This window comes from Meles meles, chromosome 12 (genome assembly GCF_922984935.1).
Source record: "Meles meles chromosome 12, mMelMel3.1 paternal haplotype, whole genome shotgun sequence".
NCBI lineage: Eukaryota > Metazoa > Chordata > Mammalia > Carnivora > Mustelidae > Meles > Meles meles.
Genome location: NC_060077.1, coordinates 69013178 through 69038107, shown reverse-complemented (window position 1 = coordinate 69038107; position 24930 = coordinate 69013178). Strand labels below are relative to the sequence as shown.

General features: G+C 53.4%; 1 protein-coding gene across 2 annotated transcripts in view; it reads left to right on the top strand.

Moving 5' to 3' along the window:
- The window catches only part of ST8SIA5 (ST8 alpha-N-acetyl-neuraminide alpha-2,8-sialyltransferase 5), a 55916-nt gene extending 35749 nt beyond the window's left edge, over positions 1–20167 (top strand). For both annotated transcript variants that reach the window (XM_046025174.1, XM_046025175.1), the window contains 5 exons: positions 6876–6962; positions 10519–10663; positions 14260–14372; positions 15169–15261; positions 16423–20167. In XM_046025174.1, coding sequence (XP_045881130.1) covers positions 6876–6962; positions 10519–10663; positions 14260–14372; positions 15169–15261; positions 16423–16891 — 907 coding nt within the window. In that variant the 3' untranslated portion in view covers positions 16892–20167. The remainder of the gene's footprint in view (positions 1–6875; positions 6963–10518; positions 10664–14259; positions 14373–15168; positions 15262–16422) is intronic.
- The last annotated feature ends 4763 nt before the right edge of the window (positions 20168–24930 follow it).

The following is a 24930-nucleotide window of genomic DNA, read 5'->3' as shown; positions in this document are numbered from 1 at the left end:
GAGGCCCTGACCTGACGAGGCTTTGCACTGTGGACCAGGATGCAGATTCTGTCATTATCCGAGGGCCGCGGTAACGCATGGGAGGCTTTAAGCAGGTGGCAGTGGGGTGTGTGTGATGTGATCAGTGGAGAGTTGCGATTTAGTGGCAAACGTGGCTGTCCATGCCTCAGGCATGAGCCAAATTCATCAGCTCCTAAGCAGAGACCCTTCGTCTTTTCCTGGAATTCAAAGACCTCAGGCCCTCAAAGACCTTTAGATCCCACAGCTGCAGAGGTGGGAAGCCTGAGAACGAGGTGCTGGCAGGGCTGGCTGCTGAAGCCTCCCGTCAGCTTGCCGATGGCCGCATTCTCCCTCGGCCTTCACCTGCACTTCCTTCTGTACCTGCCTGTGTCCTCATTTCCTCTTCTAATAAGGACATCAGTCATACTGGGTGTGGGCCCACCCTCATGGCCTCATTTCAACTTAACCTCCTCCTTAAAGACCTTGTCTCCAAAGTGTCACATTCTGAGATCTCAGAGGTTAGGATCGCAAATAAGAGTTTTGAAAGAGAGATGATTTGGATCCTGACAGTCCCTATCCCAGCTTCCACCGCGCCCTGCATCACAGCGTTGGGGGGTGGGGTGCGGTGGGGAGTCTTCCCACAGTCCGTGCCCACATTTGTCCCTCATCAGGGATGCATGTCTGGCGCTCAGCAAGTTAGCCTTGAACTCTCTTCTCTGCCTTGGGCCACCCGCTCTGGTCTCCTGAGCTGAGCTCTGTCCCAGCTGGTGACCCCTGGGCGCTGCACCACCCTGTCTCCTTCACATCCCTGTGGTCCCCAGACCCTTGGAGCCTCGGCCCGGTGGCCCTGGGGCTCTGAGAAGAAAGGCGGAGGCTGTTTGTGGGGCATGGGCATGAGGCTGTGTCTCCTTTCCTGGGTCAGCAAGCTGAGGTTCAGTGGGACCTCCAGGGCTGACATCAGAGAGCCCAGAGACCAGCCTCGGACTCGAATGGTCCTAGCGTCATCTGGGTACCTGCGAGCCTCACTGGCCCGGGGCCATGCCCGCTGCTCCCAGTGGAGACTCTGAGTCATTGGAGGAAGGTTAAGTTGCCATATGTGCGTGGAGGGGGCTGCGCGGCTCGGCTGGGAGGCCCTTAAGGCATAAGAATGACAGCTGGCATTCGGAGGCAACAGGGAGGGGTGGCATTCATCTGGGAATGATTCTGGTCCAAAATTGCTCCAAACGCTGGTAGAAACCAGTTAGCCGGCGAATTCCCACATGGAGAAGGCCTCAGTCCCAACGATGGCAGAAGCAGGAGGAGTCACTCTGTGGTGATGTATTATGATGTGCGTCGTCACTAATACTTGTACAAATTATTTGTTTGAATGTAGTCATTCTAGAGTCTCTCGGTTTTTGAGCCGGTTCCTGCCCGGTGGGGCTGGTGCTTGGGGCATCACCCCAGGCCCTCTCCTGCTGCCCTTCTCCATCTTTCTTGGACCGGGGTGGCCTCCGCTGCACCCAGGAACAGAGTCTGGGAGCCAGGGCCACCCGGGCTGGGGGCCCCTTCATGCCCATGCATCTCAGAGTCCCCGGGTATGCACGGGCTCAGGATGTGGCCATGACACGAATGAGTGGGCAGGGCATGTACACGAGAGCTGGGTGGAGACAGAGGAGGCCAGCGGAGGAAAGGGGAAGAAAGAAGAACAGAGATGGTCATGATCACCTCCTATCCTCATCATCTCTTGCACATGGTGGGAAAAATCAAGTAGGATAGAGATAATAATTATTAATAATAATTAATAATTATTAATAATAATAAGAAGAAGCCACAGTCCCCTGCCCCATGCCTTCGCCCCTCAGCCCTGCTCCTTTCAACTCTGGCTGTTCCTTCTGGTCATTACCGCCACGGATCTCAGTAACACACCCCTGCTGTTGTTTCTCGACTTACCATGACGTGCACTGACATTCAGCCTCAGTGGGTGAGGGTTCAGCCCCCTTACGATACCCCCCACCCCTACTGGGTTGGGGAGTATTGCTATTTTTAGTTCTTCTGTCTCTAGATTGCCCGAGTAACTTATTTCTGGTTCTGCCAAATACTGGCAGTATTTCTTGAGTCTGTATTTTGTAAGATGGGGTTTTTAAAATCATGCCTATGTTTTGGATCCAGTAGTCAGTGCATTTGCCTTTAAAAGGTCAAGGCTGATAATGTTTACATTCTCTTGGTATCCATAATGAGCCTATTTTGGGGTTTCCTCTATAGGTTGACTCCAAGTTTTAAAGAACAGGAAATAGTGATTTTATTTCCTTTCTTATGCATCCTCCCCCTCCCCTTTTTTTACTGGAGCATCTACTCATCATTTCCCCCTTGAACTTTGTCTCTGTTTTGCCCTATCTGGGGTTTCTGCCTGCCTCTCCTCCAATCAGACCTTCCTCTCAGGATTTCTCTTTATCCTCGTGCTCCAGCGTGGACAGGCTGCTCTCTTGGTGGGCCGCATGCCATTGTCCTGGGAACTTCCCTTCCCTGCCTCTTAGCTGGGATTCACTCTTGTGGAAAACCCATAGCTGCTTCTTGTTTACTCCTTCATTTTGCTTCTACCCATCTTCCAGTCATTTCCAAATGATGGGTAGGAGGTCAGGTTTTGAGTTCTGTGTCTAAATGACTTAATTCTTCCCATATACCTGATTATTGGTTTGGTGGGGTTGGAATTTTGGGAGAAAACCATTTCCCCCCACCCAATGCTAAAGACTTCGCCCATCGCCGTCTAGTGTCCAGAGTGATGAGAGCATGATGCTTCTTGTTCCTTTAGAGGTGGCCTGTTTTCTTCTCTCTGCAGTGTTTCCGGATCCTGCAGTTCTGGAATGTCTGGAGGGTGGGTTTCAGGACAGACACCTGTCAGACCGCTCCATCCAGGATTCATGTCCAGACTCTTGAATGTTCTTTTGGATTTTTAAAAATATTTCCTTCTCTCCATTCCTCTCTACTTCCTCTTTCCAGTCCCAAGAGTCGCACCCCTGATTTTCTGGATCGCTCGTGTAGCATTCCTTGCCCGATGTCCTCTTTTCTGTCTCTGCCCGTTGTTTCCACTTCCTGAGAAAAGTCCTTGACTTCATTTTCCAGCTCTTTGAGCAAACTCACCCCTACCCCAGAGCTCTTTCTTTGTCCTCAGAGCAATCTATTCCTATCTTTAAGGGTGTTGTGTCTTCTAGGCTCTCTAGAGACACTAAGTAGACTCTTTCAAAGTTGTATTTTGTTCCTCCACTATTTTTCTCTTTGGATATTTTAACTGATGGTTTCTCTTCATCTGGTTCCTTCCGGTTGACCAGGTGACCCTTGCTCATCTGATTCATATTGAAATTTAGAACAACAAAAAGCTGAAGAGCAGGCCTTCCTCAAGAGTCCTTATTGGAGACGCTACTCCTTTTGCAGTTACAATGTCCAGGTCTTTTTACTGGGAATGATAATTTGTTTTTGTTTTTGGTTTTTTTGGTAGGAACTGACAGTCTGATTCAGTCCCTCCCCTCCTTCTGCCGGACAGGGACTATTTGGCTGCTGTGGTCTGATGGTTCTGGATACAGACTTACAACTGACGCTCATTTTCAGCACCATGCCCCGTCCCCACCCTCCACCCTCTTTAAAAATGTTCCGCGGGGTTGGACACGGTCTCTGGGCCATGTCACTCCTCCTTTCACACACTTGTCAAGATCTCTCTTCCTCTGAACTCCCCCGGCCCCATCAATCTATTCGTCTGGTAGGTCTATATAACATTTTTGTTCCTCTTCTGGAATTTTAGTGGTGTCTACAGAGTAAGGAGATCAGAGCCTGGGATCAACCCTTCATTTTTAAAGAAAAGACAATCTCCACATTTGCAAAGCAATTTATAAAATATTCTTATGTGTATTATCTCATTTGATCTTTCTGACAATCCTGGAGATGGGCAGGACAGAGGTTATTATATTGGTTGTACAGATAAAGCACCCAAGTCTCAGAGAGATTCAGTGACTTGTCCAAGGCCACACTGCAAGTCGGGGATAGAGCCAGGACTCAAGGTTGGGCATTTGGGCCCCAGCCTTGGTCCAGTGTGTGCCAGGTATCGGAGGCACAGAGAATGGGACCCAGATGCTGGCAAGACTTGGACCTGGGACCCCCGCCCATAGTCCTGCAAGGACTGTGTTTCCACGTGGTGTCTGAGGCATTGGCCATCTCGGGTGCTGCTCCAGGGACCTGTGGGTTGTGGAAAACAGGGGAGGGAAGCCATGGGGGAGGCAGGGGTGGGCCATGTAATACCCCTCCTCCGATGTCACATTAGCCTGAGAGGGGCGGGCTGCAGTGAGACGTTTGTGGAAGCCAGAAAGAAGACATCAAGCCTGGAAGGAGAAGGGGTTCCTTCCAGCTCCTTAAAGTGGCCAGCTAAGATCCTGCCCCAGTGCGTTTGTAGTCACTTTTCTCTTTGCCTGGACTGCTCCTTCCCCAGATGTTTGCATGGCTCCCTCCTAACCGTTTCAGCTCTTTGTGCCAAGTTCTCCTCTTCAGGGAAGCCCTCCCTGACCAACCCTTCTGAAATAGTCACTTTTTGGTTCCTTTACCTTGCTTCATTTTTCTTCATAGCCCTCGCCTCTCCCAGACATGGCATTATTATCTGTTTTCTTTCTCTCGGTTGGGGTAAGAACCCTTGAGCTGAGATCTGCCCCTTGAACCCATTCTTAAGCATATAATCCAGTATTGTTAAATGTCGCACTAAGTTGTACAGCAGATTTCTAGACCTTGTTCACCTCATCAACCTGAAGCTCTAGACCCGTGGGGTGGCAGGCAGCTGACCCTTTCTCCTTCCCAAAGCCTCCAGCAGCCACCATTCTATTCCCTGTTTCTCTGAGATTGACTACGTCGATGCTCCATGGGTGGACTCATGCCATGTACAGTTCCGTGACTGCCTTATTGCACGCGGGACGAGGTCCGCTGCGTTCGTCCAGCTTGTCACCTGTAGCAGATTTCCTGCCCGTGAAAGGCTGAAAAGTATTCCATTGTGTGTCTGTAGCACATTCTCTTTACCCATCGGGGGACCTTCAGCTGGTTTCCATTCCCTGCTTACTACCGAGTAATCCCACCGTGAATAGGGAGTGTACTGAGCTCTTTCCCATCCTGACGGCAAGTCCTATGGATATAGACACAGACACAGAGCTGATGGGTCATATGGTAGCTCTATTTTTAATTTTGGGGGGAACCTCCATGCTGCCTCCTGTGCTGGCTGTACCAGTATGCATTCCCACCAACACTGTCCCAGGCTTCCCTTTTCTCCACATCCCCGCCAGCGCTGGCGATCTTTTTTTGTTTTGTTGCTGTTAGCCATCCTAACAGGTGTGAGGAGACGCCTCGTTACACTTTTGATTTGCCTTTCCCTGATGATGAGTGATAACTGAACACCTTCTCATGTGCCTGTTGGCTGTCTGGATGTCTTCTTTGGAAAAATGTCTGTTGAAGTCTTCTGCCCATCTTAAAGTTGGTTTATCTGGTTTTCTGTTATTGAGTTGTATATTCTCTGTTATCTATTTTGGATTTTAACCCCATATCAGATACATGGTCTGCAAATACTTTCTCCCGTTCTTTATGTTGACTTTTCGCTCTGCTGTGGTCCTTTGCTGTACAGAAGCTTTTTAGTCTGACACGGTCCCGCTTTTGTCTTTTGTGCTCTTGTTGTCCTGTGCATACATACCTGTTTTCCATTTGCCTCCTTTCTAGTATTTAAAGTCCATGAGAACAGGGAGCTGTTTTGTTCTCTGCTCTAGCCCCAGTTCCTGCTATACAGAGGAGTTCAACCAATAATTATAGACTCTATTTGAACTCAGACTTATGGCTTCATTCACTAATTTATTGATATGCTCAGTGCCTGTGTCCCACACATCAGCCGTGTGCCTTACCACTGGATTTATGGGGGTGAACTCAGGCACCACCCCCTACCCCTGCACTATTTACTTTCTTGTGGGAAAGATCAGGAGTGGGTAGGAATGGGTTATGGGGGAATGTCCAGGGGATGGTGAGTGAGCACCATCAAGGCGGTGCTGTTTGACCATAAAAATAGCTTACCTGTCTCAGGGAATTTTTGTGCACACTTCCCATGCCTAGCCCTTTATTGCATCACTTTATTTAATAATCTTAACAAATCTGGGACTGTGAGTGATAGTCTATTATTATGTTCACTATAAAGATGAAGCTCTGAGAGGTCAAGTACCTGTCTGAGGTCCCATAGTTAGGAGGTATCTGAGCTTGGTCTGGGCCCAGCTCCTCTTCTGCCTCCGAAATCCATGCACTTGGCCGTTCTCCTATACGACTCTCCTGCAGTCACCTCTCTCTGCACCAGTCACGTGTGCGTAGCATTTGTGGGGGAGGCTTGCCCTGTTGGGGAGCAACTGTTTCCCCTCCGGCTAAACACAGGGGACCCAGCTCTGCAGAATGAGCCTGGTTTTTACTTTACACCGAAGTGAGTATTTGCCCTGTTTTGTGAATCAAAGACCTCTTCGGGCAGCCAAAGAAAGCTTCAGATTCTCCCCCAAGATAACACATGGGCAGACAGACTGGGGATTTTGTCTATAATTCGGAGGGTTCCTGAGTTTCCCTAAGACTAGCGGCTCCATGGACAAAGTTGATGTTGAGGCTGCCGGCTTGGCATTGGCTGGTTTGCAGGTGGCAGGCAGGCTTGCGGGAGAGTGGTTGGCTCTGTCTAGGAATGAGCAGGACCCCAGATGCCGGGGCATCCAGCATACCCCAAATAAGAAAACACAGCTCATGTAAAGGTCCACACCAGGATTCGGCACCCGGGGAGCAGAAAGGGAGGCTTGGGAATGCCGACACTCTGTCCAGCCTGGCCCTTATGTGTGCTCTTCTGTCCTCCACTCCCCAAGGGTGAAGCAGTCGGAGCTGTTCGACAGATGGAAGAGCCTGCAGATGTGCAGATGGGCGATGAATATCTCGGAAGCCAACCAGTTCAAGTACCTGTGATTTGTCTGCCCTTCCCAGCCCTTCCGCGGGTGCCGTTCTCCTTCTGCCGCCCCGTCCTGCAGGGCCCCGCCCGGGCTCATCTTCCCCAGAGCTGGCCCCGGCTGGGCTTTGGGATCTGGGCCATGGGGAGGTTCTGACTCTGTGCCCAGGCTGAGGTGGGCACCTTGCTGGCTGCTGTCCCCCACATGACGGCCCTTGGGCCCCACGGCAGCCTCAGAGGTGTTGTCTCCTGACCCCCCATCACAGAGCCATGCTGGGCTCCTCGGCCTGAGGCCTGCTGCAGATTCATCTCTTTTCTAACCCAGAGCAATAGATTATCAGCTCCCAGAGAGGCGAGAGCCCTAGCTTAAGGGTCTCCTCACTGTGGGAACTAAGCAGCTGGCCGATGTCCACAAATTCCTTTTGATCGATGGGAACTGTAGGGTTCTCTCCTTCGCTGAACTTCTGGGAGCTCATGGTATTGTTTCAGTGCAGACAGAGCTCACAGAATGGAATTGGGGGGAGCTGAGGAATGTGGGCAGCAACAGGGTGCGGGCAAGTCAGGCGGCAGTTCCCACGTACCCAGGAGCCATGGGCTTGCAGCCTACCTACCCAGGAGGCTGCGAGAAGCAAATGACACTCAGCATTTTGTCTTTTCCTTAGAAGTCATTTGTTCCAGTTTGCCGCCATTCCAGGCCCTGTCTAGAGACCGAGTTGTAGTTTTAAGTGGCACGTTTGTAGAGATGTGGATGTTTAACGTGGTAATCCCTGAGGAGCAGATGCCGGCAGCCACGCCCCAGAGGTCTCCGTGAGACTGCGGGTTCCTGTCCGAGGCCGTGTAGGAGTTTGCGCTGACCCCTTCCCTCCCCCCACCCCCCCATCATAAAAGTCAAATGTGAACTTGAGCCCAGTGCTGAGAGGAGGGAATGGGTCTAAGACCTGTGCGGCAGGTGCCTCCCCCTCCCCCCCGCCGCCAAATCTGCCACTTAGCAAGGAGTGTCACGGTGGGCACTGCACTGGCCAGGCAGCTTATCAACGCCCTGCCTAGAGGAGGTCAGGGGGATATGAAAGGGTATCGTCTTGGCTGAGAGCTGAGCGTGGCACAGAAGACTCCTTGGTGGGATCCGCATGTCTAAGGAAATAATGAAGCAACAGGAAGATGATTGACAGGAGAAAAACAAGGATCTCTGCAGCAGGGATCAGCCAGCAGGATCCTAGGGAGAGACTCCGGGGGAGCCCACACCCTTCCAGGGGTAGGCGTCGGGGAGTAGTTTCAGGTGTGGGGAAGGGAGAGGACAGCAGGCCTTGCTAGGCTCTAAATGAAAAAACTTCAAGGCCAGTGGGTTGCCTCCCTTTGCTCTTGTCACAAGCTCATTGAACCATGATGCAATTATTAACTTAGACTTGTAAGAGCCTAGCACAGTGAAATGCGCAGCGTGGGAGGGGTGTGCTAGAAGACAGACATGAGCTTTCCAGCTGTAGCAGAGGGGTCCTGTAATTGAGGCCTTCCCCTACCCTACTGCCTACAAATAGATGCAATGACCTTCCGGTTTATATATCAGTCACTTGTGAGCTTGGTTAATGGGAGTCAGTCTCCCCCACCCTTCCCCCCCAATGCAGGCTGACAAGACTGAGTTTCTGGACCAGCAAAGCTAAATACTGACCCATGGCCTCCACCTGGCCAGGCATCTGGCCCCCAGTCTGGGAGGCCTTAGTCGCATTCTGAAACTCAACACCGCATAGGAAAGACCTCTCTCCATGACCAGCAGCCAGCTGAGCTCCCCAGTAAAATCCTTGCAAGAGAGAAAGTCATAAAAAATAATTTTATAACCTTCCTGGCTTTGGCAACCTACAGTCACAGAATTACAGAGGGTCAGAGGCAGAAGGGCCAAGGCTGAATTCTTCTTCTTTTTTTAAGATTTTATTTATTATTTGATAGAGAAAGACACAGAGAGAGAGGGAACATAAGCAGGAGGATTGGGAGAGGGAGAAGCAAGATCCCCACTGAGCAGGGAACACAATGCAGGGCTCGATCCCAGGACCCTGGGATCATGAGCTGAGCCAAAGACAGACGCTTAACGACTAAGTCACCAGGCGCCCCGCAAGGCTGTATTCTATAGACAAGGAAGCTGAGGTCCAGTCTGGGGAAGACCCCTGCCCGGGGCGCCACTGCTGGTGGAAGCAGAGCAGAAACTAGAACCCAAGCCTCTTGACAGCGGGGTGGCAACCCCATGTTTCCATCCCAGACCTTGAGGGGAAGCTTCCAGAAAGCTCCTCCTCAAACATTGTTGGTGGTCATCATCCTGGCTCCTTGGGGAAGGTGTCCCATCCCTCCTGGGGGCACCTACGTGCTGCATGGGACCGTACCTGGAGCTAGTGCTGGGGGGAGGAGGCCAGTGTGGACACGGCACCTCACCGCTGCTTCCGGAGGAAATGGAACCTTGTGGGTTCAAAGCAGCAGCTGGCCTACTCCGTTAGGTCTAGCCCTTGGGCAACTAGGGCAGGGGAGGGCAGGGCCCAGGACTGGACCCCTCACCGGGCCTTGGAGAGGGAGTAACCAGGGGGAACACTGGCTGCAGCCGGAGGGAAGACAGATGACTCCACCCCCTCTGGCCAGGCCGGCTACCAGGTCGGCCTCAGCAGCCACCTTCTCCCTAGGAGCCTTTACTTTATTTTTTAGTTTTGTGACGCCTGCTTGCATCATCTGAGCTTTACCCCTTCTGTAGCTTGTGTTTGAGTGGCTTTTTTGTGAGTGAAAGCCAGGGGGCTTTTATTTATTTTATTTATTTATTATTTATTTTTAGAAACAGTGAACTCCTAAGAACCTGTTTTGGAAGACAGTCAGACTCCTCTTTCCACAGGAAGTGGCCCAGCACCAGCCCACCAGCCCTTTGTCTGACCGCGCCCCCCACCCCTCCTTCCTAAGACACTTTCTAAATGATTGAAATTGATCATTTTGTCTTGGGTTTTTGCCCCCATGAGATGGGGTAAATGCCTTGTTTACAGTCTGATCGGGGCCCAGGACCCGAGGATGAGCTCGGTACCCCCAGATTTCCATCGAGCCTGGAGAAACAGCATTTCCAGCGAGTAGCAGAATGCCCAGTGGACCTTGATGAGCGCCTGAGTGAGGCGTGACTCAGCCCAGGGCTGGCCAGCAGCTGGCTGTCCACACTCGTGTGACTAACACCAGGCAGGGTCCACTGGCAGGGTCCCCGCCATCAAGGGGCTTTGGTTTGGGTGGGGAGAGCTGTAGGTGGTGAAGTGGGTGGTATCCGGTCTGTGCTCCAGGTCTTTGGAGGCCAGTGAGGTCGGTGGGGTGGGCAGCTGGGAGCTCTCAGGGAGCAAGGCCAGCTTGAGGAGAGGAGGAAAGGCCCAGGCATTGGGAGGCGTGTCGACGGCAGGGGAACAGCATGAGCAGAGGTGTGGGGAGGGGGGTGAGTGTGGGAAGGTGTGGGTGGGGGCTTCCTGGCCATCTTGAGGGGCCTCAGTTCCATGAACCCCCGTTTTCCAGAAGCTTGGCTCTGCCCCGTGTCACCTGTCTCTCCCGCTCTGTCTCCTGCCTGGCAGGTCCACTCTGTCCAGGTGCTGCAATGCGCCCTCCTTCCTCTTCACCACGCAGAAGAACACTCCCCTGGGGACAAAGCTCAAGTACGAGGTGGACACCAGCGGCATCTACCACATCAACCAGGAGATCTTCCGCATGTTTCCCAAGGTGCCGCTTTGGGCAGGGCGACCTGGGCAGGTCAAAGGGGCTACCCCACACGGCCCTATGTGGCTCTACGCACGGGGTGTGGCATCCGTCTGCTGGGCCCTCCGCACCCACCATCCTGGCTCTAGTGGGCTCGGTAGACCATCCGAGCGCGGTGAATCCCAAGCAGCTACATTTGGAGTGACTCAGGCAGGAGAGTACTTGTCAAATTTTGGTTATTGCCTTGCTTGCTGAGGACAGCCTGAAGCTATCTGGGAGGGCGATTAAGCATTCGTCCCCCACGAGAGGCAGAAGCAGGAGCAAAAACGTTCATGCAAAGGTTGTGTGCCCAAGAAATCACAGACCAGCAGAAAGCAAAGTGAGAAAGATTGATCTCACGTTGGCTGACCTTGGACACTTATGATGTCTTTCAAGGTCTCTGTCTCCCTGTCCATAACACTGGAGTCTGGGCTAGGAATAGGTGTGGCAGAAAATCTCACTTAAACAAGGTAGATGTTAATTGTTCTCCTTTCCATAAAAGAAATCTGGACGGAGGCTGTTCTTCAAAGCTAGGACAGTGACACCCTGGTCAGTGGGGGGACCCCAGGGTAAGTGATCCCCCTGCATGAACGGAATGCGTCACTGAAGGCTCAACATAGGCACTCCATTGGAGTCTGACCGTGGCCTCAGACTCTCTGAGCAGGGGCCCTGTAACCTGCATTTTCAGTTTATTCTGATGGTTACCCTCTGAAGAGGAGGAAGATTTCGCTGAATGTGTACATGAGCATCTCCTGGAGAGGGCTGGGTCCAGAGCAGGACTTAGTGGGTCCAGAGTGTAGACGTGCTGAGTGGGGGCATGTTCAGGTCTTTCCGGATGGAATCCGAGGCTCTGGGCTGCCCTGCTTCCACAGGAGGGCTCATGAAACCACAGCCAGGGCTCCCTGCGTTCTGGTGCTTGCACAGAGGGCACCAATAACATTGGGCCTTGTGGGGTCAGCGGTGGTGGGGGAGTTGGAGGAGGGGACGTGTCACACAGACTCTCCCCCATCACAGTGCTGGAGGACGATGGATACAAGCCACCTTTATGAGGTGGGTCTTGCAAGGCCTGGGACAGGAGGCGGGGGACAGCAGTTGGATTTGCTTCTCCTGCAGGTGGTGCCAGTGGGTGACACCCAGCTCAGTTATGACATACGGGTCCACGGAGGGCCACGGGTTTGGACTGCTGAGTCCCAGGGAATTAGAGCAGGGCTGCCAAATGTTCTCTGGAAAGGGCCAGAGAGTAAACATGTTAAGCTTTGCCAGCCATATGTTCTCTGTCACCGCTGTTCTCCTTTATGGCAGCAGTACAAAGCCCCCACAGACCTTCGTAAGCCAACGAGCATGGCTGGGCTCCAGGAACGCTCTAGCTCCTATTAGGCACTGAAATGGGAACTTCATCTAATTTTTACATGTCCCAAATCTTCTTGTTTTGATTTTTCCCCCCAACCACTTACAAAGATAAAATCCACGCTTAGCTTGTGGAGCTAGCTATAGAAATATATAGAAACAGGCAGGTGTGACATGGCCCACCGGCCATAATGAGCCCCCCTCCCTCCCCGATTCAGAGCCTGTGATATAGAAGTATTGCCTCAGGGTAAGTCTTTCTTTGGGTTTGTATAAAATACAGCTTCTCGGGCTCCTACCCCCACCCTGGGGATTCTGATTCCATGGTTCTGGGATAGAGCCCAGGAATTTCTATTTTCAGAAAGTACTCCAGGTTGTTTTTGATGTACAGAAGTTTGGGAAGCACTGACATAGAACATAAAGGTCTCTATCTCTCCAAAGATAACTTTGGTTTTTTTTCCCTGGTAGAAGTCAAACAGTGCAGTTTTCCCTACTGGCTCTGCGATACCCTTGTTCCCCCTCTTGGTTTCTGGGCCCGTCCCTCCAGGGAAAATGGGCCTGGAGGGAAAGCTTCCCACAGATGGATGCAGCCTCTCCTGCAGGCCTAGACTCCTTCCTGGTCCACTGTGGTGTGATTTTCCATGACCCCACCTGGCAGCGGGCCCTACCAGAAGCCCAAGGTGCCACTAGGCTGCTGTCGTTCAGGGCTGGCTAGCTGTGAGTGTGCTAGGAGGGGAGCTGCCCTGCAGGCTCCTGGGCAGGGGGGAGCTTTGGGGCCTCGTGACAGTAATAGGAGCCTGGTCCCCATGCAGAGAGACCTCTGGGTCAAGCACCACACTGGGCAGGCTTTTCATTTACACCAGTGGTTTTTAACCGTGGGGGACCCTTGGCAGTGTTTGGATACAGTTTGGTTGTCACGGTGGGGAGATACCCTTGAGCTCTAATGGGGAGAGGCCAGGGATGCTGCTAAACGTTCCGCAGCTCCCAGGTCAGTCCCCCACAACGAGGAATGATCTGGCCCCAAATGTCAACAAGCGCCAAGTTGAGACACTCTGCTCTACCCCAACGCATTGAAAAGCATGACACTCGCATGTTATTATCCGAATTTTCAGATGGAAAATCTGAGTTGTTGAGAACGCAGAACACATGTCCATGGTTCCTTCATCTCATGCTGGGGCAAAACCAGGGCTGACCTTGGGGCTTTTGCCTCGGGCACCCAATCCTGGCTGGCCCCAGACTTTCCTGGTTTGACCCAAGCAAATTCCTGTATCGCATCCAAAGCTCCCCAGTCGTGAGCAAGCTGGGGTGGTTGGTCACCCTACCCATGACTCTAGCTCTGTGCTTAGGTCTGTGCCATGCGTGTGGCTGCTGGGCTCCGTCTGCCTCTGGTTGCCCAGGAGGGGGTTATGACCTAGAACAGGGACGTGACAGAACCAGGACACTTTACGCCAGGCCAGCCAACGTTTGCTTTTTCCTGCCAACTTGTCTGTGGTTCCCTGGAGGGCGTGTCCATGGAGCCTTTGTGGGCAGCCAGAGCCCAGACCAGCAGTCAGGGCATAACAAGGTCAAAGTACTGTGAGATGGTCACTCCCAGGGCTCCTGAGAGTGCCACTGTCACTCAGGGTGAGACCCAGGCTCTCCTGCACTCCGAGCCCTTTCTCTGCCGAGCTTTGAGGTGTTCTAGGCCCTTACTGCTCCCCGGTGGTGGCCTTGCTTCCTCAGCCCTTGGTCTTGCTGCCAAGTCCCAGCATCTGTCCTAGTCTCTTTGTGTCCCAGGCTTGCGTCCTCCCTGTATACCTGGCCCTGAGCTGAAAGGGGTGAGGGTCGGGTTTAGGGCCCTGTCCCCATCTCTGCTGCTGTCATCCCCAAGCACATCTGCATAAACCAATAAAATATGCATCCGGGAAGTCCTACAGAAGATGAACTTCCAAACGTCGGGAAAACCAAAAGCAAGCAGGACTGGCCATCACCTGTACTTTTCAGGAAACCTGAGGCATCCCAGGGCTGGTTGAAAAGGCAGCAGAGACCTGGCTTCTCTTCCAGCTTATGTGTAATTGCCAGGGGGCCTGGGAACAAGTCTCCTGACCTCTCTTCTCATCTGCAAAGTGCGATGACCACTTGACCCCCATAGTCCCTGCCAGGCTGCCTGGGCACGCGGCCATGGGTACAGGGGTGAGGGCAGTGGGAGAAGGCAGGCAGGGCGTTGCCTCTGATAGCTGTGCACCCGTCTCCCCCAGGACATGCCCTACTACCGGTCCCAGTTTAAGAAGTGTGCAGTGGTGGGCAATGGGGGGATCCTGAAGAACAGCCGCTGTGGGAGGGAGATCAACAGCGCCGACTTTGTCTTCCGGTAAGAGAATCGCCCTGGCTCTGCACCTGCTACCCGCTTGGCACTCCCACTCCCTGCTCTTCCCTCTGCTGGCGCCCCAGCCCCGTGCCCTCATGCTGCCCTTCTGCTGATCGGTCCCCGCTCCCCACCCCTGCACACCTTTACATTCTGCCTTCTCCAGCCCTGTCGCCTGGGGCCAGTGGCTGAAACTCAGGGCCTCAGTCTCCATATCTGCAGAATGGGAGGCACCTGAAGAGCCTGGCAGGTGTGAGGACACTGAACACTCCTGGGGTTTGGGCAGATCTGCTGGAGAGGCCATCTGGGCGGCCACCTTCCCGGCTGAGTTCTGCCCTTCCAGAAGCAGTGCCTGGAACCCATGCAGCCTTGTGGCTGACACCAGTGTTGGCTTTGTCCTGGCTTTAAGCTGGAGACTGGTCCTTGTATTTTCTCCTTCCTTAGCTAGAGCCCCCTCATCTCTCTGGTGATCCTCACGTGGGATCAAGAAGATGGGTTGAAAATAAAAGCTTAAAGCAAAGGGATTGGGGTTGAGGCTCTAGTGGGGTCTCATGGGTTAGGGATCCATAATCACTGTGCCATTCAGGGTGGGAGAGGGAAGGAGTTGAACTCGCCCCTCTATGCACAGGCTACCAAGATTCCAGCCCACTGGCTGCCTGGGCACTGCTCTGCCCGTGGGAGCACCGTCTTGCCTTCTGCATGCCCTAGCACTGCCCGCGCTCCGGCTCCCTCTGGAAGGAGTGAGCATGCACAGCCAGGCTGAGTGAGCATGCACAGCCAGGCTGCCTTGTGTCTTCTGCAGGTGCAACCTACCCCCCATCTCGGAGAAGTACACCATGGATGTGGGCGTGAAGACGGACGTGGTCACTGTGAACCCCAGCATCATCACAGAGAGGTCAGTGAGCCTCCTGCAGACTCCTGCTGCCCAGTAGAGTAGCCATGAGCCATGACCCCTGGACATGTGACATCCAGATGGACAGGTGCTGTTTGTAGCAGGAGACACACACCTGATTCCAAAGACTTACCATGCAAAAGATGATGGCCACAGTTCCTCAATTGTTTATATTGATTACATGTTGAAATAATAGTATTTGGGTCTATCGAGTTAAAGAAAACATTGCGAGCATTCAATAGGATATGACAAAAATTAATTCTCCCATGTCTTTCTGCTTATTTAAATGTGATCCTTAGAACATTGAAAATTCCATATGTGACCTATCTTATATTTCCCCCTGGACAGCACTGGTCCAGACAGTCTTCACCTAGAAGGGCTGTAAAGCTTTCCAGTGTGTGATGGGGCAGGAAGCTTCCTAAGCTGGTATGTCCAGGCGGCTCTGGAGAGAAGTCTCAGGCGAAGATCTCAGCCCCCACCGAGTGCCCCTCCTGGGCTCTGTCTGTGTGGGAGGCCTGGGGGAAGGGGGCTAAGGGGTTAAAACTCCAGCAGGGGCACAGTCCCACCTTCCAGGTCAGGCTAGGAGCAAGAAGGGGGACAGCCAGAGACCAGAGGATGGGGAGCTGGTAAATCGCGTCAGATGCCCAGGGTCACTTACAGAGTCAGCAACGTGAGGGAGCACCGGAGAGGAGGGAGATGAGCCCACGGGAGGACGCTTTAATGCTTTAATGTGAAAAAGGAGGTGAGGGAGGGGCTTTGGGGGGAGGAGGGAAGGAGGTGGCAGGCAGACGTTTTCCCTATACTTCATTGGGGACCTTGGGAAAGAAAGTGCAGGCGAATGGCCCGAGGACGCCAGGAGTAGCCTCCACTTCCTCACTCCTTCCCCACCAAGGCCACCCTGGGACGCCCTCACCCCTGGGGGTGAAGCACAGCTGTCCCCACACAGCTGTCCCCCTGGGTTCACTTACACAAAAATAGCCATCCCCAAGAAAGGCAAGGCTTTCATCTTCGGGCATGAAGGAAATGATAGGGAACAGCAGGGTGGACTTGAGTCCCCCGTGGCCTCCAAAGAGGTCCCGGGGTGCCGGGTGGGGGCAGCGGGGGCTCCGGCGGGCACAGGCCTGGGGAGTGGGCTGCCGACCCTCTTGCTCTGGCCCTGCCCAGGTTCCACAAGCTGGAGAAGTGGCGGCGGCCCTTCTACCGGGTGCTGCAGGTGTACGAGAACGCGTCGGTGCTGCTGCCCGCCTTCTACAACACGCGCAACACTGACGTGTCCATCCGCGTCAAGTACGTGCTGGACGACTTCGAGTCGCCGCAGGCCGTGTACTACTTCCACCCGCAGTACCTGGTCAACGTGTCGCGCTACTGGCTCAGCCTGGGGGTGCGCGCCAAGCGCATCAGCACCGGCCTCATCTTGGCCACGGCCGCCCTCGAGCTCTGCGAGGAGGTGCACCTGTTCGGCTTCTGGGCCTTCCCCATGAACCCCTCGGGCCTCTACATCACCCACCATTACTATGACAACGTCAAGCCCCGCCCCGGCTTCCACGCCATGCCCTCCGAGATCTTCAACTTCCTGCACCTGCACAGCCGAGGCATCCTGCGTGTGCACACGGGCACGTGCACCTGCTGCTGAGGGAGGCGCGGGTCGGAGGGCCGGCCACCCGGCGAGCAGAAGCGCGCGCCTCCTTTCCTTTCCGCGCCGGGTGCTACGGGTTGGGGGGAGGGAGCCTGGCGATCAGGCGGTCACTACCTCCAGTGCTCGACTTCCTGCGTGGGTGGTGTGGACCCGGAGGCAGGGCTGGGTGTTCTTCCCATGGGGCAGAGCTGGCTGCGTGCTAAGCTCCCTGGCCTCAGCTGGGGGGACCGTGTCCCCACCTTGCCCACCGGGAGCGTGCTACCGAGCCACACCCCTAGATGGGGGGGGGTCTTGGGGGATTGCAAGTGAATAAAGCACATTTGCACTCAATTTTAGCATTCGGGAGAGCACACACTGCGGTGGCCTTGTCACAGCTAAAGGAAGACCCCCCAGGAGTGAAACGACGGAGACTGGACACGGGAGCACCGTCAAGATTTAACTCACTTTTGGCTTTCAGGGTTTTATCCTACGGCCTCAGCTGCGAACTGCTATCTAGAATCTCAGAGCTTACAGATCAACCCAGCAGCCAGACCTTCCTGCGCAGATAGAGTGGCACAGGGAGGTCCAGCATCTTAACCACAGTCACTCCAACTGATTGGAGTCCCTCAAGCGACACCGTGAGATCTAACGCAAGCCCCATGTCTTAGCATCTCCACTGCGACACCGTGAGCTGGGAACCGTGCTCTTTCACAAGTCCTCAGGCGCACACACAGTCTCGGCCCCTCCCGGTCCCATCCTGTGTGCGATCATCCCGTGAGAAGGACCAGCCATTTGCACGAAGGTTTTCAAACCAATGGTGTTGACTCAACCCGTGCTTCACAATCTGCTTCCTCTCCTGTCTCCTTATTTTCAGCTCCGTTTTAACCAGGAGTTATTTATAAGATCCCTTCCTCTTTCTGCTGCGGAATCCTGCGGAATCCTGCTACGTTGTGTTCCTGGCCTGGAACTGTAGGCTCCTGGCTGGAAAGCACAGAGATGGAACCGCTGAGCTTTGCAGATGGAAGTGCATCATGGCGTCCGACACCAGCATCACTGAGGGTCCCACGGGGAAGGCAGGACTTCTCACATTACACAGCCTGGCCTTCGTACACACGGACCCACAGAGCCTGTGCTTTGGGAGGTCAACTGCGCCTGGGCCGAAAGGGGTTAACATGGCATTTCACTTGTGAAGTTCATTCCCTTTGCTTTCCCCATGGTGTTTCCGCCGTCAGTGTGGTCCCACCTAACAGACACCCCTGGTGACTTGCTTTAGGACCTAGCTTCGTGGACTCATTCAGTGTTAGTTCTGGAGGGACTTCAGGCCCCTTCCTCCCACTCTCCCCTCCCTCCTTTTCCCAGAAGCCTATTCTGCTTGGGTGTGGGGGTGGGCTTGGGAAGACAGGGTGACGAATAAAGGCGGAGTCGCTTTCTTCTAGGGATGGCGAGCAGACCGTACACAGACCCCAGCCCAGCCTGCTAGGTGCCCCGAGGAGGGCAGGGAGCTGCCATCCGATGACCGTCTTTTATAGGCAAAGCAGCAGGTCCTGCCAGTGGGAGACAGGGGCAAACGCGGGCTCAGCTCCAGGCTCCTGGTCCAGGGCTCCTTCCTTGACAAAACCACTTCTGTTTCATGTTGGTGGGTGGCTATGGAGTGCACACTCTGTGCACAACACTGTTCTAGATGGGACCTTCCACCTTCGTTCTGAGCCCTGGTCCTGACTTGAGTCGTCCTCACGCTGCTTGTCTGTATAGCAGGGAAGCAGCCAGCAGGACAACGTAGACCCTAGTGCACCACAAGCTGGGAACAACCATGCGAGGGCCGTGGGTGACTAGGCTTTCTTGGGCTCTGCCTGTTCCTCCCAAGGAAGGTACTTCTGGGGAAGGTTCCAGTTGGCTGAGCTTTCCAGCCTTGTGTTTGTGGTTAATGGAGCCCAGCTCTTGAGACCGTGGCATGTCAGGACTGTGAGGTTCCTAAAGACCATTTTGTCCATTTGACGAAACTGGCCTAGAATGGGAACGTGGCCTGGGTCAAATTGTGTCCGGGGCTCTACTGAATGCTTGCTCTGGACAGAGCCCCCTGACTAACACTTCTGTTCCAGGGAGGGCCGTGTTTGGGGCAGGAGCTGTGGTAAATCAAGTGTCAGGGTTCCCACATCCTGAGGGTGCCACGGGTTGGCATCTGCCCCAGCAGGGCCGTCGTAGGAACGGGGGATGGAACGCCATGATCTACCCCACTGGGGAATCATGGTCTCATTTCTGTATGTGGGTCCTAGGGCAAGTCTCTTCTCTCCCCACAGATGTCTTTCCTCATCTCTGCAACTAGAGCCTTGGGAAAGATCGCTAGGGTCTTCAAACCTCTCATTTGTTTTTGGAGCTATTCCTGATACATGGATCTGAGCCCCAAGTAGTATTTACTCTTATAATAGCTAACATGTAGTGTGCTCCCATTCTGTGTCAGACCCAGCACAGAGCAATTTCTTTGCAATTATCTCCTGTGGTCACAAGACCCCGTTAGGTAAGAGGGCTCCCATGGGACCGGTGAGGAGCGCCTGTGCCCTGACCTCTGTCTTAGCCGCTTCTAGGCCAGTGTCGCAAGGGCTGGCACAAGAGGGATCCTGGTGGAGGTGCCGCTGCAGGGCAGTGCTGGGCCCTGCTCTGGGGACAGATGCCCTGGGAGGCTGTCATGGGTCCAGGAGGTCATCTCTTCTTGGAGATGTCCCCCACCGCCACGCACCTTGGCAGCACTCATGGTCCAACAGGTGCCATCTGGGCACTGGAGGGAGGTTAGGTCATCTCGGCATCTTCTGGGTGAGGAAGCGGCCCAGAAAGAGTACCCGGTAAGTGACAGCATGTTGAGTGACTTGCCCAAGGCCCCATGGCCAGCCACTGCCTCAGGTGGGACTCACCCAGTGTCCAGACTTCCAGGCCATGCTGGTTCTCCTGCAGTCCATGTTTGTGGGGAAAACATTGTTTCCAAAGGCTCACTGTTTCCTGGGCATCGACTCAGGAAGCCCCCACCGTGTTCCTTGCAGCCCCGACACCACCCCATGGCGCGGTGCAGACTACCGGTTAAATTCTTATTTAAGGGAAATCAATTCCCCACAAATAAAACAACTGTCATGTCTTCTTTGTGCTCAACCCGCTGCTCCGGGGTTGAGAGGCAGCAAAAACAAGTAAATGACTCAGTGCTTAGCCAAGCAGAAGGGAAGGTGGCTCAAGGTCAGAGGCAGCCTTTGAGGCTTCCCAGTGCTGCTGAGACAACTTTGCCCGCTAATCACCTGCCGCTGCAGAGAGCAGAGAGAGCCTGCGGGTCCTCCCCTCCACCCAGTGGGGTAGGGGGCTGGGGGACGCACCGCCTGCCAGGTGAGGGAGAGCACAGGGCTGGTTTCTGCCAGGCCTTCAAGGAGGAATTACGGAGCACTCACTTTGTGCCGGGACATTGCCCTCGGTGCCGGGGACCAGTGATCCCGTCCTAGCCCCTGCCCTCCCAGGGCCCAAGAGTCTACCCGCTACTCAGGGGCTGTGCTGGGAGCTGGCAAGTCTGGGCTCGGGAACAGTTATCAGGGGGAGAGGACAGGGCATGCCAGAGTTATTGCCAAAGCAGCAGCTGCTTCTCAGGCCTCATCCCTGACATTAGCAAGGCAGGTGACAGGGATGGCCTCGCTGTCCTTTCAAGTCCTCTCCCCTTTGTCTCCTAACCAGCCACCCTCCCCTGGCGTTCCTCCTGTCTCTGAAAGCTCCTTCTCGGGCCCCTTTGTCAAAGCTCCTTCTCGGGCCCCTTTGTCGATTCGCCTTCTGTGAGACTTCCTCAGGGCTCTCCTCTCTCAGCAGGAGCGCTCCTGCAGAAATCTCATCTCTTCCCGGCCTGTCTGTCCTACCCCCGGGGTCTCAGCCCCTTCCCTGGCAGGCGGGCTCTCCCTCCGAGCCTCGGAAGCGCGCTCACCACGGCCTCGTGACCCTCGGTGCCTTCGCTTGTATTTCCAAACTCATCATGTCCTCAACGGGCATAGTTGAAAGGACAACCTGGCTCCAAGGTTGCCTCTTACTACGTACCAGCTGGGTGACCTCGAGGGGGCTGCCGAAGTCCCTGCAGGCTCTGATTCCTTCTCTGAGGGCCAAGGCTAGGAGACCAGCCTCTCCGGCTATGCTGAGGGACAAGGGAAGTAGGGTCGCGCGATGCCTAGCACAGACTGAACACTCAGTGTGCTCAGCTTCTGCTGTCCCCCTCCCTTCTCCAATCCTCCCCTGCAGAATGGCTCTCCCGCACTCCCCGTACAAACCTGAGCCACCCGTGGCTCTTCTTTCTCTTTCACCTTCCACATCAGCTCAACTGCTGGGGAGTTGCACCCCATGATGCCTGCCATCCAGGGGCTGCCACCAGGGGAAGGGATCTGGCTGGAAGTTCAGACGAGGGTCTTAGGTGAGAAAAGAGAGAAAGTAAAAATCTGGCACGCAACCCAACTTCTGCACCTCCTATAAATATGAATATAAAATATAACCCGCTACTACACTAGCCACCAAAAAAATAATTGGGAATCTGAAACATTTATGAAATCTGTTTTGGCCTTGACACTACCAGATTTCTTTTTCTTTCTATTCTTGATTGGGATAAAATACACAAGACATTGAATTTACCATTTTAGCTATTTTTAAATGTACAGTCCAGTGGGGGTAAGGACGTCCACATCGTTGTGCGACCAGTCTCCAGAATACTTTTCATGTCGCAGAACAGACTCCGCACCCATCAAAGGACAACTCTGATTTCCCCTCCCCCAGCCCCTTGGCAACCACAGCTCTGCTTTCAATCTCTGTGAATTTGACTATTCTAGGTACTTCGTATAAGTGGAATCATATGGTATCTGTCTCTTTGTGACTGGTTTATTTCATAGAGAATCATTTAGGTAGGCACAAGCTGTTCTCAAATGACATTAACTGTTTTCAGTGACCCTGTAATAGAATTCTGATCTTCCTTTTTGTCTGGAGCAGCTGTCCTGGGCCCTTGTTCTGTCTGTCCCTGCTTCTGATGATCTTGGGACCTTTGCTGAGGCTCAGAGCAGACCTGGTCTGCTTTGCTGGTGGGCTCTGCTGTCCTGGCCAGACAGTGTCCTCAGAGGCGCAGCTCTGTCCACCTTTTAAAAGTCTTTAGATATTTTCCCAGGCATAGTGTCTTCTGTGAGCAACCCCCACCTTTTTTTTTCTTTTCATTTCAAAAAAACAAGGGAGAGGGAGAGCAAGAGAGAAATACACACTTTAGTCAGTGATTTAGCTCTTGGCACAAAAGCCAGAAATCAGTGACTGTCTTTCTTTCCATTCGGGGGATGGTTCCCTTGGCAACTAAGTAACTCATTTCCTTCAACAAAATGACTTGCTCAGCTTTGGGGTAAAAGTTTTATTTCCTTCCGAATTGTGGTTCTCAGCCTTGTGTGCACATTTCAATCACCTGGGGATCTTTATAAAATAACCCCCTGACCCCCCACAACTTCACCCTCCCGGAGAGTCTGATTCTGTTGGCTTAGGGATAGGGCTTCCTATCTTTATTTATTTTTTTCAGATTTTGTTTTTATTTGAGAGAGAGAGTGAGAGAGCAGAACTGGGGGGAGGGTCAGAGGAAGAAGCAATCTCCCCACTGAGCAGGGAGCCCGATGCAGGACTCGGTCCCAGGACCCTGGGATCACTACCTGAGGTGAAGGTAGACGTTTAACTGACTCAGCCACTCAGGTGCCCTCCTATACTTATTTTTAAAAATCTTCTTGACTCTTCCGCACAGTGGTTAACATTCATTGCCCTGAGGCAGAGGGGGTGCAGGTTGACAGCCCTTTGGGTCATCCGAGGAGCTTTGAGAAATACGCCTGCCTGCCTGCCACCTGCCCCCAAAGGCTCTGATCCAGCTGGTCTGAGGTATGACCCAGGTATTAGGGGCTTTCAAACTCTCCCGATGATTCTAATCTGCAGCCAGGGTTGAGAACCACTATTCTAGAGTAGCAGTTCTTGAACTTGAACGTGAGTCAGAGTCGGAATCACCTGGACAGCTCCGGGGCGGGTCCCAGGCGGGCTCCTGGGTCCCACCCTGCAGTCTCTGATACCATGAGCTGGCGTGGGGCCTTTCTTAGCCAGCTCCCAAGTGATGGTGATACTTGCCCCTGGCCACTGCTTTAGACCTAACTAGCTTGACCCTGTTCTCCTACATTTTTTCCTCGTTGGGGGTTGGGAAAAGCTAATTCAAGCCTGTGGCTTCATAAAGGTATCAAATAGCTTTTCTTTTTCCGAACATTTAAAACACTGAAATAAACATTAAGAAATATTTTTAAAGCGAAGTTACATAGATTTCTTCTCCCAGGTTAGGAGGCTCAGAGTGTGCCTGAATTGAGAATTTATTTGTGCCCGGAATTTGGATGCATTCGTGATCAGAGCTAAGGGGTTGATGTCTCTGGAGCTGGGGACAACCAAAACTGTGACCAGTTTTATGACCAGCGCTGGAAGGTGAGGAGGATCTGTGCACCACCCTGCCCTCTCAGCACAGTTCCTGGGCCCCTGGGGGTGGAAGATGGGCGTGGTGATCTGTCCCCGCCCCCACCACCCCCATGGAAAACAAGCAGGAAGGTAGTGATGAGGAGATGTCCTATAGAAATGTCTATGTGACCCAGGGACTAGGGGTCCCTCCCCATTGCATTAGGCTCTTCCTTCCTTCTCCACCTGCCTTTGGGAAAGGCTCCAGATGAAACCAGCTACCTAGTATCTGCATCCTGCCTCTGTCTCTCCTTCCTCCGATGAGAGGCAAGTGCCCTGCCCCTTCCCTCTTCAGACGCCCCAAAGGTGTGGTCCCAGTGAGAACTTTGTCTGCACGGCAGCTCAGGATCCCGCACTCAACGGCAAAGTTTACAAGACACGCTGAACACCTTGAAGACTTGTTAAGGGAGAATATGGCTACCATCTTGCCGAAACAAGGTCAAAGCACACCTCACTTCCCAGTACCCAAGCAAGCTCACTCAGCCCTTAGGTCGCTAGGGACTCAGAGGAAGGAAAATTAATTTTGAGCCCCTGAAATAGATGCTATAAAGCTCTGTATTAAAGACCATTTTGCTAACAGCAGATCCCTCATGGCGTTCACCTTAATTTTAAATTCAATTCTAGGGAACCTGATTCTGGTTTCTCATAATAAAGTGAACGAAGAGAATGACAACAGGTGCTAGACCCAGCAAGAAGTGGCAGCTAAAAGCCTAACAGTAACGCATTAAAAAGACCAAAACTTGACATCTCCGCAACACCAGTGATCGAAGGCCATTTAGCGGAGGGGCAGATACAGTGGCACAACCCCGAGGACAACAGAGCATTTTCGATCCGCTCACCCTGTGATGTCTGCAACCACACAGAGTGCAGAAAAAAACAGCATTCACTGTACTGTGTTTCAGGAGGCGGAGAAGCCGCTTACCCATTTTGGAATTAGTTCCATCCCCAAACACTTAAAACACCATCAGAGAAATCTTGGTGCTTCAAAGGTTAGCCCTCGGTTATCTTAAGTTCAGGTAGGTGCAATAGTCGATTTTCTGATAACAGAGGATGAAGGGTAAAGTCACTCCTTTGTTCTTAAGTACTCTTCAAACCCAACGTGGGGCTCAAACTCACAACCCCGAGATTGAGAGTCATGTGCTACACGGACTGAGCCAGCCAGGTGCCCCAAAGTCATTCCTCTGGACTCACGTGTTTCCCTCTGACATTTGCTACCCCTTCCCCCAAGAACAAAAAGATGAGGAGAAGGGGGGGGGATGCACCCCTCCCAGCTCCCCTCCCCATCGAAGCGAACTGCAGTGTGGTGGGTGAGGGGCGGGGGGGGGGGGGCAGGGAATTCTCCTTCTGCATCTGTTCTTCCACCTGCGGTGACTTAGTCATGCTGGGACCTGGGCAGGTTCTGCGGGGACCCAGCCTGGATTTATCTGTGAATTTAAGAATATGAATGACCCCCCGCTTCCAAGAACCCCATCCCGGCCCACACAGGTTTCTACTTTCCAAACACCTTCATCACCGATTTCTCACCAGGATTGGCTGTGCTCCTATGAGAA